General features: G+C 38.2%; 1 protein-coding gene and 1 long non-coding RNA gene across 3 annotated transcripts in view; both read right to left on the reverse strand.

The window, feature by feature from the left end:
- LOC137014416 (uncharacterized) overlaps positions 1-22,245 on the reverse strand; it is a 55,173-nt gene extending 32,928 nt beyond the window's left edge. The window contains exons 1-4 of the mRNA XM_067378722.1: positions 22,219-22,245; positions 14,199-14,345; positions 13,608-13,700; positions 10,482-10,762 (exon numbers count right to left, since the gene is read on the reverse strand). Of these exons, the coding sequence (XP_067234823.1) occupies positions 10,482-10,762; positions 13,608-13,700; positions 14,199-14,345; positions 22,219-22,245 (548 nt within the window). The remainder of the gene's footprint in view (positions 1-10,481; positions 10,763-13,607; positions 13,701-14,198; positions 14,346-22,218) is intronic.
- The window catches only part of LOC137014248 (uncharacterized), a 439,549-nt gene that overhangs the window by 270,836 nt on the left and 144,573 nt on the right, over positions 1-24,140 (reverse strand). The window lies entirely within an intron of this gene.

Genomic DNA, 24,140 nt, shown 5'->3' on the forward strand with positions numbered 1-24,140 from the left:
GCCCTATAAGGCAGCTTATCCTCCATCACTAGGCTTCTTAAACATTCACTGTAAAAGACAAACTAGTCAAACAGTTATTATTATCCTTTATCAGTTAGTAGGTTCCTTTCAGTTTTGGAATATATATAAAAAAGTTTGTTTAAAGATTTGACTGACCAGAAGAGGGCAGCAGAGACTGACATTTCACACAAAGTCAAACTAGGCTGTTGTAATGTTCATTTGATCAAAATCTTTTGAACAGGTTCATTCCTAAATTTGTGTTGTAATTTTAAGAGGTCTTTGCATTATAGTGAATATGAGACTTCAGACAAGTCTGCTCTGGTCAAGATCAGACATTTCAGTTTCATTAATCAGGCTATTTAATGCACATGTAATGCACATAGCCTATTTAATGACAAGAAAATTAATTGTATGTTCATAAAGAGTTATATTGAATCTCTGTGGCATGAAGTAATACAGTTAGCCTTATATCAAGACATCAACCTGAACCACTAAAAACAAAATTCATTAATAATGGTTGTGCTGTTTTCCCGCCTAAAATGATGCCACTTCCTGCAGCATGAAATCATTACAAAACTGGATTTTTCTAAAGGGATTAAAGGATGCAAAGTAAATTAATTACCAGTTAAAACAATATTCCCATGCACGAAAACATGTTTTAAATTTAATTTTGATTTGAGAAAGAAAGTGCAGATTTAAATGCTCATAATTTTATAAGTTTGTGCAGATAAAAATGAACATGTGAGAAAATATTCAACCCTATGTTCAGTTTCATGTTACAGGCTGCTTGCGCAGGAATCACACGAAGGAGATAGGAGATAAGATAAGTCTTTACTTGATAAATCCAACAGATACAGGAATGCACGCAACACAACTCATGGAAAACGAGAACGGACAATGAACATAAAGGAAACAGGAACTTAAATACATGGAGCAACTAACCAAAATGACAAACAGCTGTGACAATCAAGTTAGTGTCCATGGTGACTGATGATAAAAACAGAACAAAACAGAACAAAAGGAGATCATGTGACATAACAAACAGAACGTGATGTTGCCATCTCTGCCCCCCCCCGGTGGCTGATTGGAAAATATGTTGTGTGTGACGTAGTGGGTCAGGATGGGTATGAAAAAGCTGTAAAACAATGTATAGCGGGAAGTGCAGTCTAGGAGTTTTTACGGTGAAAGTGGTGACGCAGAAAAATGCTCCAGTGGATTGCTAACATGCAAAGTGCACTTTATGCCCACGAATGTGTAACGTTTCCATTGAGGAATAAAGCCCGAGTTCATTGCTCAAACCAACCGACGTTTGACTGTTTTGTGCTTCGGCTCTGTTAGCCCGGACCACTAGAGGCAAGTTACCTGCCACGAGCCAAGTTATTGTATTGAAACAGCTCGCTCCCAACTACGGTTCGGTGTGCAGAAGCTGAAAAGGTAACACTGGGGGCTTCGTCCGGGATATAACGAGCAAGAGAGAGAGAGAGAGAAAGTTTCATCGGACACGGAAGGACGGCGCGCGGGGCTAGAGTTAATGCGAGCGTGTGGATGAAGAGGCCTGTCACGATGGAAACCTTAAACGTAAGCACGAACCCATTTCTTATGGATATAAGAGACACTAATATGGACCTAGTTAATAACGGAGAAGGCCAATATGCTGACAACACCAACCCTTTCGCGGTGGGCATGGAGGGAACATTAGCCGTGGACGGAGCTACTGTTTACGGCCGGATGCCGTCATTCAACCTAGCTTCGCCCCTCACACCACCGCCATCACGGTTGACCGGGGAACTACAAAATAAAGCAGTCGGTGAGTCCATGTACTTTAATCAGCAAACTTGTGACTGTTCAAAACATATAGCAGCCAGCCCAGTTTCAGTTTTACCGTACGGTTTGGAAAATAGCCCCTCTCCAACATTTGCCCCACATGCTGCTAACCCGTTTACTCCCATGAACTGTATGGCACGAAACCCTTTTTCACCGGCCCCCGTATTGCATGCCCAGTTCGCCTCGACACCCTTTCCATCTTGCATGCCCCGGCCCGTGGAACGATGTGGAGTGATAAACTACAATGATAACTATGCTGCACACTGTGATCGATACCAATACGATCAGTCAGCTGTAGGAAGGGCCCAGTCAGCGCCACGGCCATCACACAAAGCGCCAGCTGTTGAAATAATGGACTCTAGTGATGATGAACATTATGGATATAAAGAGAGAATTCCAATATTGAAGCCAGGCCATTTTGATGGAACAGGCTCCTGGAAAGACTTTATACACCGTTTTGAAAGCTGTGCAAGGGCGAACCATTGGTCGGAAACTACAATGGCAGTTCAACTGAGATTCAGCCTGACTGGCGTGGCTGGAGCTATCGTCCATAAAAACCCCAGATCCGACCACTGGAGTTACCGGCGGATTGTGCCAGAAATAGAGACCGCCTACGGGCCACGCTCCGACCATGCAGCTGCCATTGGCATTGAACTGAGACAGAGGGTTAGGGGGCAAAATGAAAAACTGCACGTATTAAGGGATGACATCTACGAGAAAGTGTCCATTGTGTATGCTGACCGTACAGAGCCGTATCCAGAGCATATGACATCGCACACAGCTATGAGACCACCAAGAGGGCCGCCAGACCAGTCACACAATTCATGCAGCCTGGTCAATGCAGCCTTGTAAATCAGAGAGCCAGGGCTGCCACAGTACGTGAAAATGACAGCCGGCCAGCTTGTGTGGAGCCAGTGGGGGTAGCTGTTTGGTCCATTAATTCACCAGAGAGGGCTCCAAAATTTAATCAGCAATGGCGTCATAGGAGAGACTCAAATGTCAAAACACCTATGGGGGATGTTCAGTGCCACAACTGCTCTGGTCTAGGGCACATCCAGAGAAACTGCCCTTCCCCCCGTCGACCCAGGCAGCAAGTCTGGACCATAAATAAGAACACAGCATCCGACACAGGTATAGTGGTTACCTGCACAATCAGGAAGATGACATGTGTGTCAAAATAGTGATAAATGGACTGGAAATGTGTGCTCTTCTTGACTCTGGTGCTAGGAGAAATGTGTTGCCCTTCCACCTCTTTAACTCCATTCCCACAGAATTCAGAACCACAATAGAGCCATCTGTCGCACAAGTCCTACAGGGCATCGGCCCCACTGGTCTGGCAGTGCTGGGGGAAGTCAACCTGCCTGTACAAGTCGGGAGCAGAGCTACCAATGTGAACTTTATTATGGCCGACACAGCAGAGAACACAGAGGTTATCCTAGGGCACCCCTTCTTACATCAGACAAGTGCCCAGTTGGATTATGGTCGCCGGGAGATAACCCTCTTCAGAGAAAAGGTTCCTCGTTTTAACCCAAGCCATCAGTCCCGGGTGCACCCGCGCGGGTCAGAGTGGCCCGCACAACAGTGTTGGAGTCAGGGTGTGAGTATGTAGTGCCTGGCACCGCCCACCTTCGCGTGCTGCTGAGGGGGACCTGATGTTGAGCCCCACCAAAGGATTTATCGAAAAGCACCACGTTCTAGTGGCTCACATCATCGTGCAGGCGCAGCGGTGCACCAACGTCCCCATCAGAGTCTTCAACCCTGGTGCCTTACCTGTCACTTTGAAGAGAGGCGCCGTGGCAGGGATTCTGCAGCCAGCCACGGTTTTGGGGAAGGTGGAAACCCAGCCACCCCTGGCCACATCGGCCCCCGAAAGTACTAACTCTGTCTGTGTTTCTTTTCCCAGCCACCTCCAGGTCCTGTATAACGAGAGCTGTGCTAGCCTGTCCAGGGGCGACCAGGAGAGGTTGGCTCACCTGCTGCGATCGTACAGTGACGTCTTCTCCACGGGGCCCACTGACCTTGGCCGTACTGACCTCGTGCAGCACGACATCCTCACCACCCCTGGTCCACCTGTGAAACAGCAACTACGCAGAATGGCTAGAGACAAACAAACGGCAGCAGACCAGCAGGTACAGCAAAGCCTGGACACCAGAGTGGCCCGACCCAGTAATAGTGGCTGATCTGCACCAATTATTATGGTTCGAAAGAAAGACCAGACTATGCGGCTATGTGTCGACTACAGGCCTTTAAATGAAAGAACCATAAAGGATGCTTATCCACTGCCCCACATCCAGGATACCTTGGACACACTGTCCACTGCCAGGTACTTCAGCACGCTGGATTTAACATCAGGGTACTGGCAGGTGGAGATGACGCCAAGAGCCCGAAAAGCTGCTGCTTTCTGTACCCGTAAGGGCCTGTTCGAATGGAACGTGATGCCTTTTGGACTGTGCAATGCGCCGGCCACGTTCCAGAGGCTCATGGACAGAGTCCTGGCCGGGCTGCAGTGGGAGACCTGTTTGGTCTACCTCGACGACATCATTGTCCTGGGGCGGGATGGAACTGAAATGTTGGAGCGGCTCAGTCAAGTGTTTGGCAGACTACGAGCAGCCAATCTGAAACTTAAACCTTAAACTTAAACTTAAAGATTGTTTCCGAGTGGGTGTGCAGGTACGGAGCTCCACAGTGCTTACACAGTGACCAAGGTACCAATTTTGAGTCATCTGTGTTCCAGGAAACGTGTGGCCTACTGGGAATCAATAAGACACGGACCACGCCGTTTCGCCCACAGTCTGACGGCCAAGTAGAGCGCTTCAGTGCCACCCTGCAGAAAATCATAGCCACCACTGCGGAGCGATGCCATTGGGACTGGGACATTTTGACCCCATATGCGGTCATGGCTTACCGTGCAACCAAACACAGCTCCACGGGTCTGACTCCTAATATGATGCTGTTCGGACGAGAAATTACAGAGCCAGTGGATCTTGTTGCTGGGTTGCCACCTGACTCAGATAACACCACTACTCCTCCATCCTATGTTGTGCAGCTCAGGGAACGGCTCAAGCTATCTCACCAGTTGGCCCGGGAGGCGCTGGGAAAATTTGTTGGGCGTGCCAAACGTCAGTATGACAAAAATATTTGCAGCGTCCAACACAAAGTTGGTGATGCAGTATGGTTCTTGGTCAAGGGTACAAAGAGAGTAAAGAATAAAGTGCGGAAGTTCCTGCCCTCCTACGAGGGTCCGTACTTTGTCGTGGGTGTACTGGACGATTTGGTTTACCGGATTAAAAGGGGCCCGCGGACGAAGATGAAAGTCGTTCACCACGACAAACTCAAAGCCTACCATTCCAGGACGGCACTAGACAATGTATTTCAAGTATTTCAAGAGGCTGAAACATGGGCACCAGTGGAGGTGCCATCCCCAATGTCAGACCCCAGCTCGTCAGAAATCGATATCGGCCCCCTTGACCTTTGGGGTACATCCCCGGAGACAGAGGACCCTGTGGTGGGGTCTCTTCCAGGTCTTTTCTCTTTACCACCATTGTCGCCGGCTTCATCAAGCAGCAACCGGTTCCCTAGCCACCTTCCCTTTCCACTGGACGAAGCCAGGGAACAATGTGCTCGTCCCCTTTCGAACTCCACTCCCAAACGTCGACCTGGGAGGGTCCGCAGAGCTCCTGATAGGTTTGGAGAATGGATTGATGACTGAGCATATCTGCCTGAGGTTGGGTGTAGGCGGATCGCTGCCCTCCTCAGTGCCAAAAAGAGTTCCAGTATTGTCCAAACAAAAAGAGTTCCAGTATTGTCAAAACAAAAAGAGTTCCAGTGTTGTATCATTACGAAAGTAACTTGATTATGTTGAGGTTAAAATGTGAAGTTGGTATGGGTTTAATATAATTGTTACTATCAACAATCGGTAATTTGGATAATAATGGGCTGCATAGTTTTGTTATAGCATCCTGGGTGTGTTTAATGCTATTCACTTTAGTAAACATTCCTGAAAGAAAGAAAAATTCTAATTTGCGCAACAGAATATTTTGCCTAGTTTTACACTTAAAATCCTGCAACCTGTAGTAACTTTACCCTAACGCTGAGTTGAATGGTTAAAGTAATAGTCACATTTTTCCTCAGGGAATGTATAAGTGTCCTATTTATAATGTTTTGCTACATGTACAAACAACGGAATATACCTAATGGACGGTCTATGGGTAGTGCCTTTTCAACCTAACTTTCCTCTATAGGGGGTCCCTTCATAGACCGTGGGAAAATGGGTTATGGTTTGGGATGTTTGTATAATGACCACTATCTGATTAATATTTTCCTGTGTACAGGGTAATGATGCTGGAGATATGTTAAAGGTTTAATCATTCTCCAGAGTGGGGGTAGTGTTGCCCCCCCCATTATTTTTAAGCCACCATCATGGAGATGAGGGTTTGTTTTAGTTGGGCTCTTGACCCTTGACTTTTTAAAATAAAATTTTGTTTGGGTTGTTTTAACTGAATTATAACATCCAGACAAACAAATGGAAAAAATGGTCAGGTGGTGTTGGTTATGTTTTCACATAATCATTATTTGACCTGAATCACTGAACTCATCTAGAGCCCAATCTCTGAGTTAGATTTACATTATTGATTACAGCAGCACTGTGATTCTACAGCACAAGATCAGCTTTATCAATATAATCTGAAGGATTTCACAAACAATTGTTCTGATCAAAAAAAAAAAAAAATATTTCACTTAGGCACACACAGACATCAAGAATCAGCCTGTGAATCTCAACAATGGTGAGAATAATTAAGCATGTTGCAGTGCATTCTGGGTGCCACCAATCAAAATTCATCCATGGCTCCCATCATGCATTGCTGCATGAATAAATTACGAGCTGAATTGTCTTAGTAATTTTCTTTATTCTCATATTTTATTTTGTTCTGTTTATGTGACTTTTTAGTAGCTTGTTTTCTAATGTTCAGAGTTGATCTGTTGATCAGAATATGTTGCTTGTCACCGTCATTGAGATTCACAGGCTGATTCTTGATGTCTGTGTGTGCCTAAGAGAAATATATATATATATTTTTTTTGCTCAGAACAACTGTTTGTGAAATCCTTCAGATTATATTGATAAAGCTGATCTTGTGCTGTAGAATCACAGTGCTGCTGTAATCAATAATGTAAATCTAACTCAGAGATTGGGCTCTAAATTAATTCAGTGATTCAGATCAAATAATGATCATGTGAAAACATACCCAACACCACCTGACCATTTTTTCCACTTGTTTGTCTGGATGTTATAACTCAGTTAAAACAGCCCAAACAAAATTTTATTTTAAAAAGTCAAGGGTCAAGAGCCCAACTAAAGCAAACCCTCATCTCCACGATGGTGGCTTAAAAATTGTGATTTTCTCCTTTGGTGATTCTGCTTGTCATCATCAGGTGTCTTCAATAATGGTCAATCATCACTCAATTAATCACTTAATTATCTCATTAACTTTAACACTCTTGAGTATGGTCTCACATGTACTCCCTGGAGAGTTAATTTAACACTGCAGTTTTTGCTGTGTAGGAACATAGAAGTATGCTTAAAGTGCAAAAATAATATATAAAAAGTAAACTATAAGTGTGATGTCATGTTCACTTAAAGAAAACTTAAAAGTATACTTGCACTAAACTAGCAGTTTACTGAGAGTATATTTCAAAGTGTACTTTCGGATACTAAAAATGTAGCTACTACTAGTATTAAAATAGTAAACTACTAGTATACTAGTATAAGTTCACTTTTAGTACAGATGCAGTACAAATGAGAAACGTAGCTGTGAACTAGTTAAAGTTTACTACTGTTACACTTATAGTACACTTAAACGTATACTTCAATTGGGCCAATTTAGTCCCAAGCGGTATTAAAATAGTACACTTACAAGTTTACTACTAGTACATTGATATTATACTTGAACATTACTTTAGTATACTTGATCAAATGAACTTGATGTATACTAGTTTTTCGTAAGGGTGAGATTCCATGAATGCTCTTGGATCATCTGATATTCTTCATCATCAGCGTCTGACTGACAGTTGTCAAACAAGAAATACACTGGCTGATTCTCATCATTCACTGCACACTTGATTTTAGCCTTTTTAACAGCCATCAGGACATTTTTAGGGATAGCTCCACGTGAGTGTGTGAAGAGCAGGACAATGTTTTCAGCAATATCTCTTCCAAATAAAGACTGAACAGAATCAAATATGTATTGTTGTCTGTCAGAGAGTCGATTCTGGATTGCATTAATCACCAGACACACTGCATCTATTCTATGAATCCCTTCTGCAGATTCACTTAAACTGAACAACCCTTACGAAAAACTAGTATATGTCTAGTTCATTTGATCAAGTATACTAAAGTAATGTTCAAGTATACTTTATGTAGTAAGTATAATATCAATGTACTAGTAGTAAACTTGTAAGTGTACTATTTTAATACCGCTTGGGACTAAATTGGCCCAATTGAAGTATACGTTTAAGTGTACTATAAGTGTAACAGTAGTAAACTTTAACTAGTTCACATTTGTACTGCATCTGTACTAAAAGTGAACTTATACTAGTATACTAGTAGTTTACTATTTTAATACTAGTAGTAGCTACATTTTTAGTATACGAAAGTACACTTTGAAATATACTCTCAGTAAACTGCTAGTTTAGTGCAAGTATACTTTTAAGTTTTCTGTAAGTGAACATGACATCACACTTATAGTTTACTTTTTATATATTATTTTTGCACTTTAAGCATACTTCTATGTTCCTACACAGCAAAAACTGCAGTGTTAAATTAACTCTCCAGGGAGTACAGGTGAGACCATACTCAAGAGTGTTAAAGTTAATGAGATAATTAAGTGATTAACAGTGATGATTGAGCATTATTGAAGACACCTGATGATAACAAGCAGAATCACCAAAGGAGAAAATCACAATTTTTAAGCCACCATCGTGGAGATGAGGGTTTGCTTTAGTGGAGCTCTTGACCCTTGACTTTTTAAAATAAACTTTTGTTTGGGTTGTTTTAACTGAGTTATAACATCCAGACAAACAAATGGAAAAAATGATTAGATGATGTTGGTTATGTTTTCACATAATCATTATTTGCCCTGAATCACTGAACTCATTTAGAGTCTAATCTCTGAGTTAGATTTACATTATTGATTACAGCAGCACTGTGATTCTACAGCAGAAGATCAGCTTTATCAATATAATCTGAAGGATTTCACAAACAGTTGTTCTGAGCAAAAAAAAAAAAATCTTTCTCTTAGGCACACACAGACATCAAGAATCAGCCTGTGAATCTCAACAATGGTGAGAATAATAAAGCATGTTGCAGTGCATTCTGGGAGCCACCAATCAAAATTCATCCATGGCTCCCATCATGCATTGCTGCATGAATAAATTATGAGCTAAATTGTCTTAGTAATTTTCTTTATTCTCATATTTTATTTTGTTCCGTTTATGTGACTTTTTAGTAGCTTGTTTTCTGATGTTCAGAGTTGATCTGTTGATCAGAATATGTTGCTTGTCACCGTCATTGAGATTCACAGGCTGATTCTTGATGTCTGTGTGTGCCTAAGAGAAGTATATATATTTTTTTTTTTTGCTCAGAACAACTGTTTGTGAAATCCTTCAGATTTTGTTGATAAAGCGTAGCTTGTGCTGCTGTAATCAATAATGTAAATCTAACTCAGAGATTAGACTCTAAATGAGCTCAGATATTCAGACCAAATAATGATTATGTAAAAACATAACCAACATCACCTGACCATTTTTCCACTTGTTTGTCTGGATGTTATAACTCAATTAAAACAGCCCAAATAAAATTTTATTTTAAAAAGTCAAGGGTCAAGAGCCCAACTAAAGCAAACCCTCATCTCCACGATGGTGGCTTAAAAATTGTGATTTTCTCCTTTGGTGATTCTGCTTGTTATCATCAGGTGTCTTCAATAATGCTCAATCATCACTCAATTAATCACTTAATTATCTCATTAACTTTAACACTCTTGAGTATGGTCTCACCTGTACTCCCTGGAGAGTTAATTTTAGGAACATAGAAGTATGCTTAAAGTGCAAAAATAATATATAAAAAGTAAACTATAAGTGTGATGTCATGTTCACTTAAAGAAAACTTAAAAGTATACTTGCACTGAACTAGCAGTTTACTGAGAGTATATTTCAAAGTGTACTTTCATATACTAAAAATGTAGCTACTACTAGTATTAAAATAGTAAACTAATAGTATACTAGTATAAGTTCACTTTTAGTACAGATGCAGTACAAATTAGAAACGTAGCTGTGAACTAGTTAAAGTTTACTACTGTTACACTTATAGTACACTTAAACGTATACTTCAATTGGGCCAATTTAGTCCCAAGCGGTATTAAAATAGTACACTTACAAGTTTACTACTAGTACATTGATATTATACTTGAACATTACTTTAGTATACTTGATCAAATGAACTTGACGTATACTAGTTTTTCGTAAGGGAAACTCTCAGCAATCTTTTTATCCACTTCAATACTCTGAGTGTCTCCATATCCTGGAGTGTCGATGATTGTTAAATGGATTGGACTCTCTTGTAGATAAAACCCATAAACAGTGATGATGGAGGTCTGACTGTGAACTGAAGTTTTTTCTGATCATCTGTGATCTCAAACCAAACCTTGTCTTCTCTCTGAACACCCAACATGTAGTTGATCATCACATTGATCAGGGTTGTTTTTCCTGTTCCTGTTTCTCCCACCATCAGAATGATTTTATGGGGTTTGTTTTTGTCTCTCTCTCCAAATGTCATTTTTCTATATGGTTCAGATTGATTCAAATTGTCTGTCTTTGTTTGCAGACGGTATCGAGCAGGATTTCCATCTTTAATTAAGTTGCTTTTCTTGATGAGATCATTATTTTTCTGTATATAAAGCAAAAACAAAACACAATAAAAGTAAAGATGGACATGTGTAAATGTAGACTATTCATTTATAAATCATAATCAAATTATAAAATATGCACCAACATCCCTGTTAAAACAAAGGCTTTTTCTCATAATTGAACCCAGAAAAGGTAAGCAATTTACATGTATTTTTGTTGTTTCCATATTAAATGTCAGAGTTGTAATGTTGTAATGTTTTGTTTTAAACATGGGCAGAGCTTGCTGGGATCTAAATAAATATACTTTTTAAAGGGGTTATTTGATGCTTTTACTTCCTCAAACGTCCATGCCACAGTGTGATATTAACATAGTGCTGGCCCTGTGGGATTACAAATTTAAGAATGTGTTTAAGATCTGCGGATCCTACATTCTGACCATTTGGCAGGACAAGCTCAAGATACAGTGGTGCTTTTGTCTCTATGATAATGTAAAGGTATGGGCGATACTGTCAGACTGATTGGATTAGCACCTATGCATTTGAATGCTTTGATCTTCCTACTGGAAGTCAAACTATGTGTGAATGTTTACATAGTCTTAGTTCTCGTGACCAGCTACTGTTTACCATTTGGGATACTATTATCTACACAGTCGGGGGTAATTTCCTGTATTGTCTTCAGATGCTTTTGTTTTAGTGGTCACTTCTAAGGCTGTGTGTAAGGGCAACACCTTTAAGGACTGCCCACTGAATGCCTATAAAACATCATGTATACACTGCATTAGTTAGATTTTGGATGACCACAGCGACGCACAGCGCGTTTATCAATAAAGAGTAACTTCTGCTTCAAGAGATCCCAAAGTCTCCTGGTCTATGCTTCTGAGATTTCCAACAGCCCAAAGGCAAAAGCAATGAGAAGACGACCCTTCAGCAGAGGTGGAAAGTCCAGGGGTCAGAAAGTAAAAGTCCTGCCATATTTTTATTCCACCCACTGAAGCATTAATGAGATAAATAAGTGATTAATTGAGTGATGATTGAGCATTATTGAAGACACCTGATGATAACAAGCAGAATCACCAAAGGAGAAAATCACAGTTTTTAAGTTACCATCATCGAGGTCAGGGTTTGTTTTAGTTGAGCTCTTGATCCTTGAATTTTTAATATTAGAGTTTGTTTGGGCTGTTGTAACTGCATTAAAACCAACCAGACGAGCAAAGTTAAGAGATGATCAGGTGATGTTGGTTATGTTTCACATGATCATTATTTGACCTGAATCACTGAACTCATTTAGAGCCCAATCTCTGAGTTAGATTTACATTATTGATTACAGCAGAACTGTGATTCTGCAGCAGAAGTTCCAGTTTTTTCAAAATAATCCAAAGGTTTATCTAAATTTGTTCTAAAAAAAAAGGCTTATTTAGACACACATAGATCAAGAATCAGCCTGTGAATCTCAACAGTGGTGAGGATAATATAGCATGTTGCAGTGCATTCTGGGAGCCACCAATCAAAATTCATCCATGGCTCCCATCATGCATTGCTGCATGAATAAATTATGAGCTGAATTGTCTTAGTAATTTTCTTTATTCTCACTATTTTATTTTTTTTTTTCTGTTTTTCTGTGACTTTTCAGAAGCTTGTTTTCTAATGTTCAGAGTTGATCTGTTGATCAGAATATGTTGCTTGTCACCGTTGTTGAGATTCATACACTGATACTTGATGTCTGTGTGTGGCTAAAAGAAGGATTTTTTTTTTTTGATCAGAACAACTTTTAAGATATCCTTCAGATTATATTGATAAAGCTGATCTTCTGCTGTAGGCTACTCAATAATGTAAATCTAACACAGAGATTGGGCTCTAAATGTGTTCAGTGATTCAGATCAAATAATGATTATGTGAAAACATAACCAACACCACCTGATCATCTTTTCTGTTTGCTTGTCTGGCTGTTATAACTCAGTTACAGCAGCCAAACAAAATCTAATATTAAAAAGTGAAGGGTCAAGAGCTCAACTAAAACAAACCCTGACCTCTGTGATGGTGTCTTAAAAATTGTGATTTTCTCCTTTGGTGATTCTGCTTGTTATCATCAGGTGTCTTCAATAATGCTCAATCATCACTCAATTAATCACTTATTTATCTCATTAATGCTTCAGTGGGTGGAATAAAAATATGGCAGGACTTTTACTTTCTGACCCTATATGGGGAGGCTGCAGACCTGGAGCCGGTAGATATACGCCCCAAGCAGTTTTACGCCCCTGTTATAACTCATGCGTCCAGTAGGGGGAGAAGGAAATACGGCGAATAACACTATATGGGGAGGCTGCAGACCTATGACCTACTGTAAAATGTATTATTTATCTTTATTTATAAACTGTTTTTATATACAGGAGACTGACAGACATATGATGTTGTGAATTTATATTAATTTATATTAAGCTACATTTAGATATTAACCATATTTAGGCCATTAGACATATAGTACTGTGTAATCATATGGATCCTAAATGAAATATCTGCTGTACAATTCACAATTGGTTGTCATACAGCTACATGTCCTACATAGCATTTTATGAAGACAAACACAATTTAACCCTTTTTTTTAAATTCCAAGGGTCATTTAAAAGAAAGAGACAATATTGTTGTTCACAAAAAAAATATTTATTAACACCATGACTTTTATTTCTTAACAGCATGACTCCTGTAGATGACTCTCCTATGGCTTGCCACTCTTCTCGAATTGTTTTTTTTATCCTGCTGTCAAAGTGCTCCCGCTCACTGATAAAAATAAATAAAAAAGCAAAAGTTGCATAGTGGTAGAAACAATGGTTCATAAATAATGACAGGATGTCATGTTTCAACATTTTTTTTCCTTTATAGGATCCTTACAGTACCTTGCGTCAATGACAGGTCCTCACAGGAATTTCTCCTCAGCCTCCAAGATGGACACATGTCCACAACAGCAAGAGCACAGATGATGGACTACCAGAGAAAGAATTGAGATTTATCACAGCCCAAATAAGCCAAGCATCATTTTGCATGTTTATTTATTTTTATTTTTATTTTTTACAACAAAATCGAAAGTGCCTTTTCTATATAACAGTTTTTTACAACCACTTTGTTACTATTTTCAGAACCTTGATGTCATTTTTCACAACTCTAGACACAAAACTCACAACCAATGATCAAAATGCACATTTTTCAAAACTCTAACCCTTTTCTCAATTGCTTGGATACAATACACATAAAACTTCATAGAACAATCATTTGTTCATTCAACAAAAGTCACCTGTTCAATATGACACAACTTAACATCAAAGTACTGCTATTTCAAAAGGCAATTCACACATTACACTTCAAATGAGTGTCTATTCATTTCCTTACAATGATCTAACTATCAATTGATAGGAAAATAGACACTGTGTCCATGGCCCCACATACTGTACCACCTTTTCAGACTATTTACAGTATTGACAGTACTGCACTGTATAGATGCAGGCCCTTGTAATGGATGACGCCTGCAATGACATCACAGCAGACCAGTGTCAGGCCTGGATTTGCCATGCCCGAAGGTTTTTTCCAAGATGTTTGGCTAATGAAAACATCCATTGTGATGTAGATGAGAACCTGTGGCCAAATCCACAACACAGAGTTGATGACAATGTAGAAGTACAGTAATCACTCCTGTTTTGTTTCTTACAGTACAAGCAAACAAGTTGAGGAACACTGCATTTGATGTTTTACAGCACTGTCTTTTCTATTTCATAGCTAATTATTTTTGCTTTGATTCAAATAAACCTATGTTGTGATTGTACTGTAGTGTTTTGCATCACTATATTACAAACTTTGTTCAATGATTCCACTGTGTCTGTAGTATTCTCTCAACTACTGCAGTACTTTTACAGAAATGTATTTATTGTACATGTAGTACCATAATGAAACCTGTATCACCTATTTTGTTCTACAATATTTAATGATTGTACGAACAATGACACAGTGAAACTATCGGTTGCTTGTATGTGGGTGATCTATAGTTATGTTTCAATGGTATTTCACAGTAAATTTGTATTTTGAACCAATGATTGTGCGAGTGCAAGGTTTCTTTAAAGATGTGAATGCACAATGCAATGTTTTGAACCTGAGACAGCCTGTGTTTCAAGTGAAAACCGTTTTGAGTTTAGTGTCTAGAGTTTTGAAAAATGATATCAAGGTTCTGAAAATAGCAAAGTGATTGTAAAAAACTGCAAGCACAAAACTATTATTTTTAGCGCAATGGTCTAACATTATGAATAAACTATTTGACATTAAAAACAATGTGAAAATGATACCATGCAGAGCACAACTAACACACAAGACCTACCTCTGGAAAAAGGACATCCATAATAAATCTGATCTGGTCACTGTGGGTGTGTGTGGGTGTGCTGTTCAGAATTGAAGTCAGGTGAGTGTAGATAACATAAATTTGCTCCTGATCTTCAATGAACAATGGCACAGGCACTTTCTTGATGGAACACTTGGAAAAAGTGTCAAGCCACTTTGATTTTTTTTTTGTCCATTGATGATGGACTGTGTAGAGAAAATTGAAAATTACATTAAAAACATTTCCATGCATGTGTAAGTCAAACCATATGAGACCAAAGTTTTTAATGTGGGTTTTATCATGCATGACGTATGCATGTATTATTTGACAAAATACTTGAGTGTGCAGTTCGACTCTTTTTACTTTTGATTTGCATACATACATACATGCCTATTATAAATGTGTATTTTGTTTGTTCACATCAAAGACTGTCAAAATAAATAAATAAAAAAAATCACAAATTTGTGATTATTCACTCTAATGTTGCTCCAGAAACTATGTGGAATATGTTTAAATGCAAGGAGTAAACAGGGTCTTACCAGAAGAAGCCATGTCACGAAAGCTAAAGACGATATAAAACAAGATACAAGATAAAAATAAAAATGTAATTAATTTTAAAAGTGATTGAGAGAGGGCGGTTAAAGAGAAGACTAGAGGCAGCTTCACCTACACGTGGTTAGCTAAGTTTATATCAGACAGAACATCTGACTCAATACTTTTGCCTCTCGAAATAAATTTACCCATCTTTTGAATTGATATCGCATCAATCATTTATAAATAATAAATGTGGCATCATTACAATACAATCAACAACAATAACTTTAGCAGATTATTTAGCATACCTCAATTCGTATCGCTTCAAAAAGGTCTGCTGGTATCATACATTTAGATATGGTCTGCTGTTATGATATATGACTAGGCTCATATACTAATTTACAGCCTCCCCCTACTGGACGCATGAGGAACAACAGGGGCGTAAAACTGCCAGGGGCGTAAAACTGCTTGGGGCCTATATCTACCGGCTCCAGGTCTGCAGCCTCCCCCTACTCTTCTGACCCCTGGACTTTCCACCTCTGCTAGTGGATTACTTTTGAAAAACCGGGCCCAGATGATAACAAGCAGAATCACCAAAGGAGAAAATCACAATTTTTAAGCCACCATTGTGGAGATGAGTGTTTGCTTTAGTTTGGCTCTTGACCCTTGACTTTTCAATATTAGATCTTGCTTGGGCTGTTAACTGAGTTAAGTAAATAAAAGAGATGATCAGGTGGTGTTGGTTATGTTTTCATGTGATCATTGTTTGATCTGAATCACTGAACTCATTTAGAGCCCAATCTCTGAGTTAGACTTACATTATTGATTGCAGCAGCACTGTGATTCTACAGCACAAGATCAGCTTATACAATATAATCTGAAGGATTTCACAAAAGTTCTTCTGAATAAAACAAACAAAAAAAGATTTATTTTAGGCACACACGGACATCAAGAATCAGCCTGTGAATCTCAATGACCGTGACAAGCAACATATTCTGATCAACAGATCAACTCTGAACATTAGAAAACAAGCTACTAAAAAGTCACAGAAAAACAGAAAAAAAAAAAAAAAAATAGGAAATTACTAAGACAATTCAGCTCATAATTTATTCATGCAGCAATGCATGATGGGAGCCATGGATGAATTTTGATTGGTGGCTCCCAGAATGCACTGCAACATGCTTTATGATGGCCACCACTGTTGAGATTCACAGGATGATTCTTGATGTCTGTGTCTCAAAATGAAAGTGATTTTTTTTTTCAGAACACCTTTTGCAAAATCACTCAGATTATATTGATAAAGCTGATCTGCTGTAGAATCACAGTGCTGCTGTAATCAATAATGTAAATCTAACTCAGAGATTGGGCTCTAAATGAGTTCAGGTCAAATTACAATTATATGAAAACATAACCAACACCTGATCATTTTTGCTTTTTGTTTGTCTGGCTGTTGTGACTCAGTTAACAGCTCAATCAAGTCTAAGATTAAGAGTCAATGGTCAAGAGATCAACTAAATCAAACACTCATCTCCACGATGGTAACTTAAAAATTGTGATTTTCTCCTTTGGTGATTCTGCTTGTTATCATCAGGTGTCTTCAATAATGCTCAATCATCACTCAATTTATCACTTAATTATCTCATTAACTTTAACACTGCTTCAGTGGGTGGAATGAAAAATATGGCAAGACTTCTACTTTCTGACCCCTGGACTATACACCTCTGCTCTTAACTAATTTTATATGCATATGTGCTGTTGTTTGCTAGCAGTTATCTGCAAGAGGTTTAAGCTGACTTGATGTTTCAGTTTTAATAATTTTGTTTAATTTGGTTATTTTTACTTTAGTAATATTCTTTTTTAGTGGAGCCAAATGAAATAAGTTCAAGCGAACAATATGCTCATATAAATACACTCTTAAAACAGATGTGTTAAAAACAACACAACCTGTGTTATATTTTAACACATCTGTGTGTCTAGTTAAGGACAACACATTTTGTGTTAATTTTAACTCAACCAGTGTGTTATTTTTTCTTAATACAGGCAGAAAATATTTAACACACTAATGTGTGTGTGAGAGAGAGAGAAACGACACGGTGTCCAACACAACATGTGTTAACTATCATCCAATCACATCGCTGCTACGTCACTCCGCAAGCCGTTCAGCAAGTTTGTGCCTCTTTCTTCATTGGCGGATGACTTAACACACGGGTGTGTTCAGATATAACACAGGTTGTGTTAAAAACAACACAACCTGTGTTATATCTTAACACATCTGTGTGTCTAGTTAAGGACAACACATTTTGTGTTACTTTTTTTAACTCAACCAGTGTGTTATTCTTCTTAACACAGGCAGTGTTAAAATATTTAACACACTAATGTGTCATAAATCACACAATTTGTGTCATAGATGTGCTATTTTTGACCAGTTAAAATGAATACAATACACACTCTTAGAAAGGATGTGTTAAAACTGACTCAAAATGTGTTAAATTCTTACACATCAGTGTGTGAGTTTAGGGACGACGCTTGTTGTGTTAATTCTGACACATTCACTTCATTTCACATAATCATTATTTGATCTGAATCACTTCATTTAGATTTTAAATCATTTAGAGCCCAATCTCTGAGTTAGGTTGACATTATTGATTACAGCAGCACTGTGATTCTACAGCAGAAGATCAGCTTTATCAATATAATCTGAAGAATTTCTTAAAAGTTGTTCTGATTTAAAAAAAAAAAAAAAAAAAAAACTCTTTCATTTCAAGACACAAACATCAAGAATCAGTCTGTGAATCTCAACAGTGGTGAGAATAATAAAGCATGTTGCAGTGCATTCTGGGAGCCACCAATTAAAATTCATCTATGGCTCCCATCATGCATTGCTGCATGAGTAAATTATGAGCTTAATTGTCTTAATTTAATTTCCTTTATTCTCACTATTTTTCATTTTTCTCTGTTTTATGTGACTTTTTAGGAGCTTCTTTTCTAATGTTTCTAAAATCAGAATATGTTGCCTGTCACCACTGTTGAGATTCATAGGCTGATTCTTGATGTCTGTGTGTGCCTGAAAGCGAGGTTTTGTTTTTTGTTTTTTTGATCAGAACAACTTTTTAAGAGATACCTTTGAATTATGTAGAAAAAGCTGATCTTCTGCTATAATGAATAATGTAAATCTAACTAGTGATGGGATTTATTAGCCTGACTACGTCAGACTTCCTACTTCCGCTCAATTTCATTTCGCTTCTGTACTCAGTCTGATACAGCGTCAGAGCTTTCTGTTTGCCACCGGTCTGAAAACAGCCGGGCCAATCAACGAACAGAGGGCGGGCTGAGAGCCGTGACGTAGATGCTAAGCGCCGAGTTTTACATTGTAGGTTAGAGAAATCGAAAACCGAAACGACCGCGGAAATGGGAAACGAGACACGGGATGCAATTCGCTCTGTTATGGAGAACATTCAACTCTTTTTCAAACTGCAAAAGTCGTTTACAGTCATGTTCACTCCGGTATTTCGCTCGCATCATCATGTGTTTACAACAGGTTTACAGTGGAAGTTCAATCATAGATTTGAGTTTGATGCATGATGTCTGTGCTTCGATGCGGCTGTACAGGCGCATAACATACGTCATAACTAAACGTATCTGATTGGCTTACGGGTAACCAATGATTTTAAACTTCAGACAAGCGCCCCCTAGCGAGAGAGAAAACACTTCTCTATTATGCCATTCCAGACTCTGTCTACGAAGCAAAGTGAAGTAGCAGAGTCTGGTATTACCAGGCTAGGGATTTATGGCTCTTTGAGGGGATCCGGATCTTCGCGATCCGTTCCTTTCAAAGAGCCGTTCAAAAGAACGGCTCTTTTGGCTCTTTTTAAATATTTAGTCAGTTTTAAGAAGCCAGCTTGGGGGCATCTCAGTTTATCCTGGAAATAATCACTGGGAGGAATGATGAGGTGAGATTTGTAGTCAAATAATTAAAACTCGGATATCACACACCAATATCTGAGTTTGAATTATTGTGAAATATTGATTATTACCTCATTTGTCATGTGTGGACTATATTCCATAGGGTTGCACAAATCCCTCTGCTTAGACAGTGACATCACTATTTTGGATTTACCTTTAGTACAAAGTGTGTGTGTGTGTGTGTGTGTGTAAAGCTACGTTGACTTATGTTATTCATACAATACCTACTCACAAATAAACATCAAAAACAAAGCCGGCTGCAATGAATTTCTGTGCAAAACAGCTTTTACTACAAACACTTCCACACAAGAACATTTTGATAGAAAACAAAAAATATTTAAAGTAGATAAAATTAGAATAAATAAAATGGAAATGTCTACATACTACATACTATTACTACTGTAAACTTTGCAAATAGGACATCAGCCCCTTCAAGTCAATGAACAATAACAAAGTGGGCTGCAATGAATGTCTGTGCAAAACAGCTTTTAGTGAAAAATTTCAATACAAGAACAGTATCACAAAAGAACATTTTTAATGTTTTTAAAAGAGCAAGTTTTAAATGAACACAAAATGCAATGTAAATAAATACAAAGCATGTGACGGCAGCGTGCACACGTCATTGCTCCGCTCCTACCCAATGACAGAGGAACGCAGGGTTTTTTTCCACTGGAGTACTCACGTGAAGGATGCGTGCACAACTAATAACTAATATCATCACGCTATAAAGGGTTGGCCTGCGCTGGGTGCGCCCCTCCTCCTATAACTGTTCTGTCTCGCTGAGGAGCTCATTTGTGTGCATCTGTGTGAAACACGCATAGGAAAAAAGAACGACAGAAAGAACGGCTCCCCTCCAGCCGCGACTCGGCTCCCATCGTTCATGTTTATGAGCCGTTCAAAAGAATCGGTTCGTTCGCGAACGTCACAACTCTAAATCTAACTCAGAGATTGGGCTCTAAATGAGCTCAAGACAAATAATAATTATGTGAAAACATAACAAACACAACCTGATCATCTTTTCTCTTTGCTTGTCTGTCTGTTATAACTCAGTTACAACAGCCCAAACAAAATCTAATATTAAAAAGTCAAGGGTCAAGAGCTCAACTAAAGCAAACACTCATCTCCATGATGGTAACTTAAAATTGTGATTTTCTCCTTTGATTCTGCTTGTTAACAGCAGATCACCTTCCTGACACATTTAATGTGTTAAAATCATAACACAATGAATGTGTCAAAATGAACACAAGTCATCCACCGATGAAGAAAGAGGCACAAACTTGCTTAACGGCTTGCGGAGTGACGTAGCAGCAATGTGATTGGATGATAGTTAACACATGTTGTGTTGGACAGTGTTGTTTCTCTCTTTCTCTCTCTCTCTCACTTTCTACACATGATCAACTTAAATTGACACAAAAATGTGTTAAAATAGCCATAACACAGAAAATGTGTTATTAATTAACACATCCTTTTTGAGAGTGTATTAGTTTATTTTTTTATTATTTTTTTTTAAATTCAATTTAAAGCAGTCGATTTCTGAAAATGAAATTAGTTGACTCGAGTTTTAATTGAGTGCATGGTGTTTTTACAGCAACATACTGTAATGTAGATTATGGTAAATAACTGTAAAATTAAACAGTATATTATTAGCAACTTTTTTTGCCAGTATTTTACTGTAAATTCACAGAACAATTTTTTTTACCTGTAAAGACAACAAGTCTTTAAACAAGATACTAATTCAAAATCAATCATTTCATTGATCTACTGCATTCATTTTATGTCGACTGAAGATGTAAGGAAAATTGAATCTTCAGAAATTGTTTAAATTGTGTTTGTATTCCATTAATCATACTTTCTGTAAATGATGCTGTTTGCAGTAAGATTGTACAAAGTTCAATGGTCATTTGTTTTTGTGGCTTTGAATGTGTGGTTATAGCTTTAAGAAATGCTTCAAAACCAATGAATTAAATTAATTTAATTGATAAAATTAGATACAAGTGAAATCATTGCATATTCTCATTCAACTATAGCAAATTTTTTTAAAAAAACAAACAAACAATCAATGAAGTAATAAACATGAGCCACAAAAATATCATTAGTCCAGGTTTATAGTAAAATACATCATAACACAATTGCAACATAACCTCGTCATTTTCTCATATGGCCTCTAGGTGGCAGTGCTTAGTAATACATTTACAAACAGTTTCTATATATCCACAAACATAATCAATATAGTACTTTACATCTGCTAATTTAGAGATGCTCTTTATTCAAAACAACTTTACAAGGATTTTAGGGATCCCATTTTCTGTAAAAACATAAAAAGGGCAGCATGCTGATCTTAGCTGTTTTAACTTGGTTTTAGTGGAAGATCCAGCATAGACATCCTTTTCGCAAGCAAAACTTATCATGTTACCACAAATTTAAAGTTCAAAAATACTTGAAATTTAATTACTTTTTGGCCTGGTTTCACAGACAGGGCTAGGATTAGGCCTTAGTTCAATTGGAATATTTAAGTAGCTTTTTATAAATGTACCTTAGGAAAAAAAAACATTACTGGTGTGTATCTTGAGACAAAACAATGGATTGTTGACTTGCCTGGAAACACTACAAAGTCGTGAGTTGTGATTTGAAGTCATGACTCACAGGCTCAAAAACCTGCCTGGAATGCATTTTAGTATAGAATTAGCTTAAGCCTCGTCTGTGAAACCGGGGGCTTATGTATCCCAGTGCTCCGCCTTCTCCTGCTCTCTTCTTGATGTTTTCCAGTGTTTCTGCCTTTTCAGGCTCATTTATTTCCTTCATCTCCTCAATCAGAAAATCAATGTGCTGAAGTGTGAACACAGAGTCAGTGTTGAGTGCGATCATCTGCAGTTTATCCACACAGTGAAAAGCTTCATTCACCAGCTTTATTTTCTTATTCTCTAATTCTTTCAGTTTTTCTTTCAGCTTCTTGACCAAAGACTCAACGTCTCCAATCTTATCAGTGTCTTTCTTCTTTAATTCTACATGTGTCCCCTTCTTCTTCTTTTTCCATGTTACATATATTTTTGCTTCTTTCACATGTTTACTGTAGTGGCATTTATTTGTACACACTGTACAGTGTTCATTTTTCATCACGCTGCACCATGAGAGACCGGTGATCCACCAGCATCCTGGATAATGACAGTTCTCCTGACAGACGGTGCAGCACATCGCCACACTGGCAACAAAAGGATCAATATCAACCTTTACTTTGTAGGGCACTTCAACCTCATACTCAAGGTTTTTCTTGTTTTTGACATCTTTCTTGTTCTGCTCCAGAGCTTATTGAGTTTGTTTCAGCTCATTTTTCTTTTGTTTCATCTTTTGAACACATGAATGTAGATTGGAGACATTTGCCTCCAACTGCTTCCGTTGTTGTAACACATCTTGAGTCATCTGCAAGGATTTTGGTTTTATGTTGTCAAGAAGCTTGAACAATCCTTCCATTCCTCTAAAACTGCGATTCCATGATTGATCCAGCCTCTGTTCATCTTCATCATCTTCATCAGCAGCTTCTGACTGGCAGTTGTCAAACAGGAAAAACACTGGCTTCTTCTTGTCATTCTCTGCACACTTGATTTTAGCCTCTTTAACAGCCGTCAGGACATTTTTAGGAGGAGCTCCAGTTGAGTGTGTGAAGAGCAAGACTATGTTTTCAAGAACATCTTTTCCAAATAAAGACTGAACAGAATCAAATATGTATTGTTGTCTGATAGTGGGTCGACTGTGATGTGCATTAATCACCAGACACACTGCATCTACTTCATGAACTCCGTCTGCAGATTTGATTAAGCTACACAAACTCTCAGCGATCTCTTTATCAAGAGCAGCTCCACGAGTGTCTCCATATCCTGGAGTGTCGATGATTGTTAAATGGATTGGACTCTCTTGTAGATAAAACTCATAAACAGTGATGATGGAGGTCTGACTGTGAGCTGATGTTCGGTCACTCTGATCATCTGTGATCTCAAACCAAACCTTGTCTTCTCTCTGAACACCCAACATGTAGTTGATCAATGCATTAATCAGGGTTGTTTTTCCTGTTCCTGTTTCTCTCACCATCAGGATAGTTTTATGGGATTTGTTTTTCTCTCTCTCTCCAAATGTCATTTTTCTGTATGGTTCAGATTGATCCAAATTTCCTGTCTTTGTTTTCAGATGGTATCGAGCAGGATTTCCTTCTTCAATTAAGATGCTTTTCTTGATGAGATCATTTTTATTCTATATAAAGCAGTGTACAATAATAAAACAAAAATAAATGAATGTTTAAATGACAGTGGTTATATTTATCATAAATCATAATCAAATTATAAATTGTACACCAACGTCCCCCTTAAATATTACATGCCAGCTTTGAATTATAATGATAATTGTTTTTTTAACACCTCTGTCTCTCTCTCTGTGTATTATACAGGTGCTGGTCATATAATTAGAATATCATCAAAAAGTTGATTTATTTCACTAATTCCATTCAAAAAGTGAAACTTGTATATTATATTCATTCATTACACACAGACTGATATATTTCAAATGTTTATTTCTTT

This window comes from Chanodichthys erythropterus, chromosome 23 (assembly GCF_024489055.1).
Source record: "Chanodichthys erythropterus isolate Z2021 chromosome 23, ASM2448905v1, whole genome shotgun sequence".
Classification (NCBI taxonomy): Eukaryota; Metazoa; Chordata; class Actinopteri; order Cypriniformes; family Xenocyprididae; genus Chanodichthys; species Chanodichthys erythropterus.